This window comes from Rhinolophus sinicus, chromosome 16, assembly GCF_057876585.1.
Source record: "Rhinolophus sinicus isolate RSI-liver-muscle chromosome 16, RSI-T2T, whole genome shotgun sequence".
Lineage (NCBI taxonomy): Eukaryota > Metazoa > Chordata > Mammalia > Chiroptera > Rhinolophidae > Rhinolophus > Rhinolophus sinicus.
The window spans coordinates 18,091,202-18,103,855 of NC_142516.1; the positions used below are offsets into that span (position 1 = coordinate 18,091,202).

The 12,654-nt window shown below is 48.2% G+C and overlaps 1 protein-coding gene across 16 annotated transcripts in view; it reads right to left on the reverse strand.

The window, feature by feature from the left end:
- Nucleotides 1–1,994: 1,994 nt before the first annotated feature.
- Nucleotides 1,995–12,654, reverse strand: part of ZNF618 (zinc finger protein 618) — a 170,140-nt gene continuing 159,480 nt past the window's right edge. For all 16 annotated transcript variants that reach the window (XM_019754624.3, XM_019754627.3, XM_074330884.2 and 13 more), the window contains 2 exons: nucleotides 10,398–10,499; nucleotides 1,995–9,766 (listed from right to left, as the gene is read on the reverse strand). In XM_019754624.3, the coding sequence (XP_019610183.3) occupies nucleotides 8,250–9,766; nucleotides 10,398–10,499 (1,619 nt within the window). In that variant the 3' untranslated portion in view covers nucleotides 1,995–8,249. The remainder of the gene's footprint in view (nucleotides 9,767–10,397; nucleotides 10,500–12,654) is intronic.

Below are 12,654 nucleotides of genomic sequence, written 5' to 3' on the forward strand. Positions count from 1 at the left end.
TACAGCCTTCTTGGTCAGATCACATGAAATACTCCCTCCCCGTCTCCCCCAAAGCCCAGAGCTTGGGGTTTCCAGGTTCCAACAGAGAGGACTGTCCTGAGGGACAGTGTCTGTAGTCATGCCCAAGAGTCTCTGGGCAGATGTGGGTGGGGTTAGGGCAGTGTGTTCAGGGAGAAGTGACAGACAGGCTCTCCAGGCTGGAACTAATAAACGTCGTCACATCATATGTCCTTACCTCGCTCCCCTCCACGCATGCATCACACACCAGGGACGGCCACCTATGGCAATTTGAAGGTGCCACGCTGAAGAGGGATATTTTGAAGTGACCTGAAGAACAAACGCTTAAACCAGAGGGTGCAAGCCACAGGTGCGCAGGACAGCTGGTGGATGGGGTGTGTGGCTTGTAACATATTTTTTACAGTTCTGAATTCACCATTTAAAAACTGAGCTTCCATATAAACATCTGCGTTTCTCAATTCTCTAGAAAAATATGTTCCAGCAGTCTTGGGCTTGCATCCTTCACGATGCGAGGCGGGAGCTGAATTGAGTTGGCCCCTATAGACACCTACCATGTGATTCACCAGCCCTGCCCGGACCTGGAGGCACTTGTCTCCATGACACTCTTACTAAAACCTTCACGACGAAAATTCCACTGGATTCTCCTGATTTTATCCCTCAGGGGTGGAGTGGGGTTCAAGTACATCCATGACCCAAGTCCACGCTCACCTCAGAGGCCCAGAGACATTCTCGGCAAAGTGGCTGTCCTGAAGGCTCACTTGATTCTTAAATAGTCAAACTCATTTGTTACATAATAGATGTGGCTGCTTAATAGAGACACATATCCTTTTTCAAACTTTCACATCCAGAGGCTGGCCCTTCAGCTGTAAGGAGGCTCTGGGCCAGGCACTGGCTTTATTTGATTGTGATGTTGGGAAGAGTTGGGCACGATTCTCAGCTATAGTAGGTCTCCTGCCTTTTGTTTTAGACCGCATAGAAACTCAATTAAACTTCCACCACTCCCTCAGGCATGTCCACACAGCACAATTATCAGCAGGCAACTCCCAGAGGGATGGTTTCGAGGGCAGGCTGCTGCCCTGTGGGAGGCTGGCCCAGCATGCAGCCTATGCTGCTGCCACACGTGGGATTCGATGGAATCTGCTCAGCTGATCCAAGTAACACTCTCTCTTCAAGGAGAGCACCCTGTATCTGGTTGAGATGCTGGGGTGTCTGGAATCCTCTTACCTTGATAGCAAGATGTTCAGGTGTTTGGTTTCACCTTTGAACGGGTGTTCGGGCAGCATCAGGCCTGCTTTAGGAGGAGCTGTCACCCCTCCCTGCCCACCCAGCCCACAGCTTGTCTTTGGGTGGCATCTTCTCTTCGACTTGCCTTCTGTTGGATTCTATTCCAGCAGAGCACTGAAGTGTCATGTCTGTAGAAGGCTCTGGGTGAGGCCTGCAGTAGGGCAAGTCCTCCCAGGCTGGTCCCGCAGTTCACCATGGAGGGTGCTAGCAGATGCCATCAGGAATCTGGCAAAGCTATGGACACTCTTCCCCAGAAAACGACGATACACACAACACAGAACGTCACACATGTTCCTTGGGAGGAGGCCAAGGCCACAGGGTACAGGGTCACAAGTGGCACATGAAGGACCTCTGGAGAAGGGATGTGTCCCTTAGGCATTGAGTCTGTAGGATTCCAATTAAATCCCCCCTTCCTTCCATGGGATAACGCTCCATCCCACAGGGATCACATCTCCTTTTGGCCGTGTTCCTCCCTCATTTATCAAACACTGGCTGAGCCGGGTCTGGTGTTGGAGGTGAGCAATGAGCTCAGATAAGGAGTTGACAACCCCAACCTCAGTGTCGCCCTTGGGATGGATTCCAGCTGTCACCCCCAGAAGCCCTGCCTCTGGTCCATGTCCACTCACCAGTAGATGTTCCTAACTGGATGACACGGTCCAATCCCAAACCCAAGAAATAACGTCACACACTGCCATCTTTCTAAAGGTTGTTTTATTGTAAAACCATAAATACAACACTGACATGAAATCATTTAAGCAACTGATCCTCTAACCATTAAAAGGATGTCTTTTTGCCTTGGCATCAACCAACTGGGAAATAATGTTGCAAGAATTCATGGGGTAGAGGGGTTCTGAATTCTGGGCTAGGGCTTTTGGCGATTTCAAGAACCAAGTGGAACCTTCCTCTTCTCCCTGGGAATGTCCCACTTTCAGACAAGAACAGACAGGTAAAAACAGCAACATTTAAACAGCTCAGTTTTAAATTTTATTACTTTGTAAAAATCTTTTCTTTTTCTGTTCCTTTCCTCCATTTGACATCAGTAAAAGTTTTAAACATCATGAAACTGATTTAGCTGCAAATGGAGAAAGGGTACCAAAACAAAGTGAAACAAAAAAACCCAAAGGACAAACAAAAACCTTAAATAAACCCTCAAGTTTGGTCTCGGGGGCTTACATATCACACAAGAACTGTCAACTCAACCCCCATGCAATGTGACTCCTTGCAGAGTTGTTGGATCCACACCTTGTTGGATCCACACTGACACAGGAGACTGCAAACGACTTTTGTTAATTAACACAGCAAGGGTGACACTAGGTAACTTTTTTTAAATACAGTACATGGTACACAGGGTCCCAAGATAGCCCTGCATAAACCCCTCGTGGAGACTTGAGCCAAGCACTGGCTGTTTATAAAAATACTGTGTTGCTACAAAAGTATAAATTAATGCTACCGGTATTAAGAAATATTAAACACATAAAACTTATAAGGATTAAGAAAAATATTCATTAATACCTGTAGAAAACTCTGGCCTAAAAAAGATATTTTTTTGTGTTTGTTTTTTTGTAAATTTTTTTTGTTTTTTTTTTTAAGATGACTTGAGTTTCTTGCACTCGAAGAGACACAGTCAGATGTGCCTATGGTATTGCCTAGAACATCTTAACTACTGAGAAAGGATGGGGGGTGCACACACGTGGTTACTGAGTGGGGCATAGGAGGGAGGGGGCACCAAGGCTTTCTCAAGATTTACCTGATGTATAAGAATCACCGATGTGAAGTTGTGGGGAAAAAAAGCTAGGATCAGAAGAGAACTGAAAATAATTTATACTTCTTAAAAAATATCTCTGCTTCAGGTGGTTGTACAAAACGATTTCCTGATGCTTGGGTTCTAAATGGCCCTGGACGTGTTGCCTGGTGGGTCTGAGAGCCTCCAGCCCCGCAAGTCCCTCTGTCTCCTGGCTGGTGAGGCCCAGCCCCATGCCAGTCCACGAGCTTGCTCACTGCTTGGGAACCCAGCTATTAGGGCTGGGTGGGGGGGAGGGTCCCAGGCAGGGACTGGCTGGCACCTGGTTTGGGGGAGGAGTTCCTTCTTCTGGCTGGTCTCAGACCCCAAGGTCTCTACCAACCTGGACTTCAGGAAGCACCACAGGGGTCCCCAGGCCCCTGAGGTTGCGGTCAAGGCTGGGCTGTACCCCATAAGGAACTTTGGTTTGAAGAGTCAAGGTGCCCGGCGGGACGCGTATGGAAGGGGAGAACCCTCAGAGGTCCTGCTGACGCCCAACTGCAAACCCAGCAGATCGTTCTCTGTACAGGAGTGGAATCTTTAAAGCGACACCGTGGTGGTGGGGGCATGAATATACAAACAGTAACCTAAGGATCTTCACCCTCATCAAAGCGGGAGCAAGTACCTTTTCGCACAGAAAGCACAGGGCGCCTTCATGAAAAGGCAGGCCTCTACTGACTACGATCCTCAAACCCCAATGAGAGACAAAGAAAAACAAATAAAATCCTTCAGAAAACCCTGAAATGGGGAAACCGGGAGGGAAACATAAGAGGGAAGAACACTGTATCATTGGTTCACCATAACTGGCCTAGCAAACATTAGCCACAGTGAAGACAGGCGCACGCCCTGTCCCAGTTCTCTTGCTGACCCAGGTGGATATGCAAGGCCAGGGTGGGGTTGGCAGGGCCGAGACAGAGCCCCCCACCCAGTCTCCAGGGGACAGCCTGAGCCTTACTTATTAGCCTCTTGATTCTGTCTAAAGCGGCAGGCTTTCTAGGAGCCCTTCCTTAGGACCATCCCAGGGACACAGGCAGTACCCTGTTCCCAAGGCAAGGGCACAGCTATGAACCTACTCCAGCTCAATAGGGCAGGAGGCTGCCCACCATGCCCTGCATACCCCTTCTTCCCGTGTCTGCAAGAACATCCATCATGATGAAAATATCCAGGTACTGTCCCCTTCTGGGCCATTTCTCACGGGACCTCTCTTCTCCAGGGGCATCCCAACCTCAATTCAAACCTTTCTTGTGAACCTGTGGACCCCAGAAAGTGTGTCCTGTATCCTTCACATCTCTCCAGGTGCCCACTCACCAAGGAAGCTAGTCCAAGTCCAGGTGGAAGCTGGTGGCCTCCTGCAAGCATAGGGGACTCCTAAAGACAGAGGTTCTGCTTCACAGTGGAAAACATGCCTTGTGGAGGTTTTTCTCTGGAGTTTCTTGAAAGTGCAGGAGATAAAGGAGCAAACTGAAGGAGAGAACACCTGCCAGCCTACGGATCTGCTGTAAGGAAAAAAAAAAAGTCCTTCTTTGAATCCTGGAGACCCATGACTTCTCAATTGTGTCATCGTACCCTTTTCCAATCCAGGAGCCAATCTTTGAATGCCAAGCATGAGGTCTGTAGGCAGGCTGGATGCGGACGCAGCAGGTGGCCCCTCCGTTTTGTTTCTTGGTTTCTAACAACCATCAGGAGGAAGACCAGGCTGGGTGACCGAGGCATACGGAAGGGAGACCAGTGTTGGGACAAGAGCATCCACTCACTGGGATGACACTGCTGCTCTTGGTGGAGCTGAGACCCCTGGGCTATTCCAAATCTGAGGGAACATCCATGACGCACGGTCCTTGGCTTGGGCTTTGGTGGTGAAACCAACTGACCTCAGATGAGGTGCAAACCCCCTGAAAAGTCTCCTCTGGGGTCTGGATGTATTAAAATAAAGACCAGTTCTGTCCTGGGAATCACATGGCTTGAGACGAGTTGTGTCCAAGTCAGCAGGCAAACACCTTGAGCTGCCCAGAACACGACAGAAATGGTTCCAAGGGCCTGTGGTGGAAAGTCCTACAGCAGTCAGAGAAATGGGAAGCAGAAGACAGAATCCTTTGGAAGGTCAATGCCAGGTTCGGTGCCTGGAGATGAACTGGAAGAGCCTACCTCAATCCTTTGGCTAAACTAGAATTTGAACAAGGTGGATATTGCTGGAACTCGGGGCCAGTGGCTGGACCGGTGAGATCTTTGGGATTTGTTAAGCTATTCGCTACAGCAGGATTTGCACTATGGGAATTACCTGTGTGAGAAAGCAGACAGGGGCACCTTGGGACAGTCTTTCCTGCTGATGATACCAATTTCTGGGGAACCAAAGGTTGCAAGAGAGAAACGACTACCTACCACCCTGTTACCACATCTGGATGGGCAGCCCCGAGACAGCTTTCAGATTACCCAGTGGCATTCACCGTGGGCCTGCAGAGGAAGCCAAGCTTTAAGGATTGAACTGAGGTGGAAAGGAAGAACAGGAGGAGACACATATGACTAGTTATGTAATGTTTAGGACAACTTACTCGAATTTTCATTCTGGAGGGTAGACATCCCGTGTCCTAAAGAAAAGAATGCTGAGTGCTCTAAATGCATATCTGGGCTTGGTCTCCGACAGCTTAGCAAGAAAGTAAAATACCTATTTCCTAACAACTGGCCCAATAATGGGGCAACACCAGCGCAGCTCTGCTCTAAGGAGGAGGAAGATGGGCTCCACGGCTCTGCTCCCACCGACCACACAACGTGGGAGCTCTGACTCCTTCTTGTGTGGTTAAAGTGCCAGGTTGCGGACCCTTCCCCAGCAGCAAAGTAAAGCTGGAGGGATCTTTCACTGTAAGGGTCTGTCACTCATCAGCAATGCTGCGGCCACTTCTGGAATGCTCCCAAAGGCCTGACCGAAAAGTCTGCTGATGCTCCCGTACTCTCTAGCTGGTGACATTAGATGACTGTCCTGTGCAGATGGAGGCTCTTCTTGTGACCCCAAGCTGGAGATGCTGTGGAGGAAACAGCTAGAGCTCCTCCAGCAGAGGAAATGGCATGGTGGTTCCTGAGACCAAGGCTTACTGCAGAGACTGTGGAAACGGCCCACTTGGATGCATTTCAGTAGGTCGAAGACTCGGAGGGTCAGTTTTCATGAGGCAAAGTGAGCAGGCTTGGCCCGCAGGGACAGTGTTTTTAAACCAACTTCTTGTCCCCGTCTGCCACAGACCTGGGGAGAGGGCTGTTGTTGTACAGTGTTTTTGTAGTCGAGGTATCTCGCAGTTGAGTTAATGCTTTATTACTAGGAGGGGATGGAGTAGACTCAGTCAACCCCCAAGATGGTAGAATGTGCCTTTGCGGATGGCCCCCCACAATGGTGGGCTTTCTCAGCCTGAAGCCCTTGGCCATGGGCACGGGAGGATATGAGCAAACTTGATTCACGGAGAGGTGGTGTGGGGGGTTGAGCACTGATCCTGACGGAACCAACTCCTGTGAGGGGAAAGGGGCCACCCTCTTAGCATTGGGACTAAGTGCGAAGAACCTAAATTGCTCATGGAGTGAAAAGTCTAAACATCTTTCACAGCATCAGGTGGAATGTGGCCTAATGCCATTCCATCCCCAGAACATCAATTGTTTGGCCCACAAGGCACCATGCTCAACTACTGTCCTGCAAGGAGGGCTGAGGCTCACGTGGGGACCCCAGGGCTGTGGGCAACGGAACCACTGGAGCCCCTGGGGTCCTGGGGCAGGGGAAGAGGCAGTGGGTCTGAGGTGTGACGGATGTGAACGCGGATCAACTCAGGAGTCCCTGCTGAGCTGGAAGTGTCAGCGACGTGGCGAGTAGTGTAATGCACTCTGGGTATATAAATCAGACATTCGCAGAACCAGACACAGTGAGCCAGGAGGGCGGGTCACCCGCTTACATTCAGGAGAACGCGAGTTCTAAGCCACATGCTTCCCTATGGCTTCCGCCACACTTCACATCTGTGAATCCTGCGACTCCCACCCCACTCCTGGTCTCCAAACAACACAGCCAAGTGCACGGTCTTGGCTGTTCAAATACACGAAAACTGGACTGTACAGGGAAGGCTAATAAAATCCTTAGGATAGTGAATATACCACTGAGATGAGCTAGTTTACAGTGTGACTTGAGGAACAAAAAGGGCAATTTTTTAAAAAAGCCTCCAAAATATAAGTTATAGACATTCAGTGCCTCCTAGTAGAGTCTAAATCAAATTAGAAAAAACTAGACAAGCCAAAAAAAAAAAAAGGGTAAGAATTGCTAAAATGTTAGGGGGAAAAAAGGAGTGGAGACTGTTACCTATACTTCTCTGAAAAATGTCTTTTTTTTCCCCCCTCTTATATTAAAAAGCCAAAAGTCAGCTTTACACTCTTAAAGTCTCCTTTCCTGATTTGGGGAGATAGATAAGTGTGTTTCTAAGGCGGCTGCCCCAGGACACCCGATGGCATCTGGAAGGCAGCTGCTCAATGCCCTGAAGGTGCAAGAATAAAGTCCAGTGCAGAAACTGTCCATCTGATGCAGTTTGGAGAAACCATGGCAGGGCAGCCGGGGAGGGGAGGGGTGGAGCGGGGTGCATTGGGGTCAGGAGGGCTTGGAGGAGGGGACTGGAGGTAAAAGGTGGACCACAGGGTGAAGGACAGAGAGCGTCAAGTCACTTCAGATCTCAGCTGCCTGAACACTTTACATCAGCGTTCTACCAATCTGCACACCTGAAAATGGAGTCTTTAAAGCCCCTTACCGAGAAAAGGAGGTGAAGCACCTTCCCTCTTTCCCGAACACTCAGCTTTCCTGACACACCTAGTTTAATGCACGCGCGCCCACGAGCAGAGCAGGCGAGGGTACATGCACCAGGGTAGTATGTGTGTGCGCGCGTGCGCAAAGCTTCTGCTACGCAGACGAGCGCTGAGCCCCATGCCTGCACCCACGGCACGTGCGCTTGGACACGTCCGCACAGGTGTGCACACACAAGCACACACACACTGAAAAAAGCACTTAAGTTTCCAGGGGGCATTTATAATGAGGTCCACAGTGTTTAGAACTTAAATTCCTTTTCTTTGTTTGCGACAGTGTTGTGTGTTTTTTTTTTTCCTATCGTTCTTTTTTCCTTCTGCAATTTTTTTTTTTTAAAACTTCTGAAGTCAAGTCTTAAAGCATGTTGGATTTCAGAAACATGAGTTTGTTCATATCTTCTGGACTGAGCAGTCGCCTTCTTTTGATTAGAAGCGCCTGTTCACACATATTTACACATCCGCTCCTGGCCCCCACAGCCGGGACCGCAAGGAGCCAGAAGGCGAGCTTGGCGAGTTTTGTGTGCTTTTGGGTAACGCACGACCAGTACTGGAAGAGATCAGGCGTGGCCTGGAAGAGGGGCTCCTGCAGGTAGTCATACACTTCGTTCTTCCCCAGCCGATCGTCCTCCTGAGCGGCGGGGTTCTCGCCGGCGGCAGAGCGGGCTTTCTTGGTGGCGGGCTCGAAGTCGGCCTCCTCGGTCCAGGACTCCTTGACCTCATTGATGAGCTCGCACACTTTGCCGATGATCTCCTCGTGCTGGTAGGGCGGGACGGGCCGCAGCTTCTGCTGCGGGTCCAGGATCATGGCCACCTTATGCGCCGGGTGCACCTTGAAGTTCTCCTTGAGGGCCTCCAGGAAGAGGTGGCACAGCTTGCTGACGGTCCCCGCGTCATTGGCCTTGGCAGTGAACAGCTTCTCCAGCCTGACGTAGGTGGGCAGCACCAGCTGCAGGGTAGGCTGGCTCTCGTTGCTCAGCTCAATGACCGCCTGCTTCACGGGCGTCAGGATGGCCGCCAGGTTGCTGAGCAGGTGCTTGTTGAGGCTCTGGATGAGGTTCATCTTCTTGGCCCGACTGTAGAATTCGCAGATCTGCTCATAGCGCTCGTGTACCAGCAGCAGCGAGTCCGTGACCGAGTTCCAGCAGGGCGGGGGCGAGGTCTCCTCCAGCGACCCGAAGGTCTCCTTGGCGAGGCCGGTGGAGCCCGCAAGGTCCTCGCACACGTTGAGCAGCTCGATCACCTCGTGCATGCTGCGGGCCTGCAGCGTCCGCTTGCTCAGCACGCTCTGCACCACCGAGTTCAAGGCACAGGCTGAGCAGCGCAGGCACATGCCGGCCTTGGAGAAGGCGGACGCGCTCACCCGGCAGTCCGTCACGTACACTGTCCGGATCTCCGACATCACGAACTCCGACAGCACGTTCTGCACCCAGTGGTGTACCAGGTCGCCGCTGTCACGAATGTCCGCGCCCTTCACGCCCAGCACGTAGCTCTTGATGTGGTTGCCCTCGGCCTGGTAGGCTGTGAGGATGTAGCAGGAGTCGGGGCCGACGCTCTGTGAGTGGCAGGTGACGCCGATGCCCAGGCAGGCGTTGCTGCCCAAGGCACATGTCACCTTCACCTTCACCTGGTTGTACATGCGCGGTAGGTGCTTCAGTGCCAGTGTGTTGAAGTTGCCCAGGATCTCCGTGACCGAGAAGGCCCCGTAGCGGGCGCCACTGTCCACTAGTGTCTGTGCCAGTTTCAGGAACTCCTTCCCGCTCACCACGCTCAGCGCACCCAGGTCGGCACACATGACCCGCAACAGCCGCTCAGCGATGTTCTGCCGCTCCTTCTCAGGGATCATACTGTTGGGTGTTAAACCACTGCTTGTGGCTGGCAGGGGACACAAGGAGAGATGTCATTAATCCCGGCATTTGAGGCTCCTTGGTCTGGTAGCAGCCTAATACTCTAAGCGTCTAGGATTAGGAATCATGGGCAGATTTCATGTTGCACACCGACTGGGGGTGCTGGCTGTCTTTACCGTGAGTCTCATGGGAATAAAAGAGTGGTATGTGTGTAACATACTTGCTACATGTGTCATTCACCTAGACTTTTGAAGCCAACTAGACTAGCCTAACAGCTTGTTCAGTATAGGAATGGCCTCTCGTAAAGGAATCGGTAGTGAATAAAATACATGAGGCCACAATGTCAGGAAAGAGCAGTCAACAGAAATTGCAAGTGGATTCCAGTTCTGATTCTGTCACTAAGGTGTGCTCTCTGACCACAACAGATCACCTCCTCTCCCCGAGCTCCATCTGCCTATCCCTGTGAGGTCATAATTCACACAAGCGAGGTCATAGGTATGCAAGTACTTTGGAAACTGCTATGCATGGTCTTCCTTCATCATGGGAGGCACAGGTGGTTGGGGCGGAGGGGGGCAGAAGGGAACAACCAGAGCGGGGATCGGAGGTGTATGAGGCAGACCTCCACGAATCCCCCAGGCTCCGGCCTAGGCGAGACCTACTGTTGTTGGCACTGTTCCTCTGGGCCTGGGGTTTCCACTTCTCTTCTACAACAGCAGGTGGCGATCGGGACTGGTTGGAGGCAATATTGTTCTCATTGTCCGCTGCGGGCACAGAGGGGACAGTGTGTTACCCTACAGAGTAAGAGGCCTGACAAGACGGGAACAAGAGCACAGCAGATGAAAGCAAAACACGGCTTCTGGAACTCAGGCCTGGGTCCAAATCCGGGCTCCTCCTCACACAACCATCTATGTTTGGGAAGCCTCATTTTCATCATTTGGGAAAATGATGTGTGTGTGTGACACAACTGCTGGAAGGACTAAGAAGAGATAATTCAGGGAAAGAGCTGAGCACAGTGCCCAGTGTGGACTAACACTCAGTAAATGGGAATCACTGCTCCTGAGTCTGGCTGGGAGGCCTCACACCCACACAAAATCACCAAGTTCTAGCTCTGAAACAGGGGGGTGGGGTGCCAGTTACACCCCAAGTGATCTGAAGCATCTCACACACTCACTTCTTCAAAGTGGGCTTATTTGTCTTTTCAGTATTTTTGCCAGAAATTCGCTTAATGAGGCTTGCATTACCCTGATCTCTAACTAGAGGAAAACACTGCAACACAATATCCCTGATAAATATACATACAAAAATCCTCGACAAAATATTAGCAAACTAAATACAGGAAAAAGAATAATACATCACAACTAAGTGGAGTTTACCCCAGAAATGCAAGTTGGGATTAATAATTAAAAACCAACAAGCGTAATTCCCTATACTAAGAAAAAAAGAAGAGAAATAATCTCCACAGATATAAATGCACATTAAAATGTAACAGATTTCAACACCTACTCATAACACAAACTCTCAGCAAACTAAGAACAGAAGGAAACTTAAGTTCACTGAGTTGATAGACATAAAAAAGATTGTAAGGAAATATACTATGAATAATAGTATTCCAACAAATTAGACAACCTGAACGAGATAAGCAAATTCTTAGAAAGACATGAACTACCAAAACTGATTATAGAAACAGAAAATCTGAATAAACCTATAGAAAAAAATTGAATTACTAATCAAAATATTTCTCTCTCTCTCTCTCTCTCTCTCTCTCTCTCTCGTTCTCTCTGAAAGCAAGAAAGAAAGATAAAAAAAAAGGGAGAAAGAAAAGTTCAGATTCAGATGGCTTCACTAGTAAATTCGTATGTTAAAGGAACTCTTCACAAATTTTTCCCAAAAACGGAAGAAGGAACACTTCTCAATTCATTTAATGAGGCGAGTATTATTATAATACCAAAATCAAACAAAGAAATCACAAGAAAAGAAACTATAGCCCACTATCCCATATATAGATACATCCTCAATAAAATACAGCATACCAAATCTAGCTATGTATATGTAACAGGCTATACATCATGACCAAGTGTGATTTATTCCAGGAATAAAAGGTTGGTTCAACATATAAAAATTAATGTAATATGCCTTAGTAACAGAATGGACAAAAACCACATGATCATCTCAACAGATGCTGAAAAAGTATTTGACAAACTCAACACATTTTTCATGATAAAAACACTCAACAAAGTAGGACTTTTTTCAACGTGATAAACAGCATCTAAGAAAAACCCACTGCTAATACCACACTTAATGGTTAAACATTGAAAGCTTTCCCCCTAAATCAGGAACAAGAAAGAATATCTACTTTCATCTCTTCTGTTCAATATGTATTAGAGGTTCTAGCCAGGGCAATCAGGCAAAAAAAAAAAAAGAAGATCCAGATTACAATGGAAGAGAAGAAGTAAAATTATCTCTATTTTCAGATGACACAGTGTTTATATAAAAAATCCTATACTGAAAATATACACACACAAAACTACCAGAACGAAATAAATGAGTTTAGTAAGGCTGTAGGAAACAAGATATATATATATATATACACATGTATATATGTGTGTGTGTGTGTGTGTATATATATATATATATATATATATATATATATATATATATATATATATAAATTATATTTCTCCACAATAGCAAATGAACACTCCAAAAATTAAATTAAGAAAATAATTCCATTTATAATAGTGTCCAAAAGAATATGAATAAACTTACAAAAGAAGTGAAAGATTTGTACACTGAAAACTAAAGACACTGCTAAAAGAACTCAAAGAAGACTTTAAAAAATGAAAAGATATTCCATGTTCATAAACTGGAAAATAGCAACAAAACAACAAAACAAAACAAAACTGATCTAGATTCAAC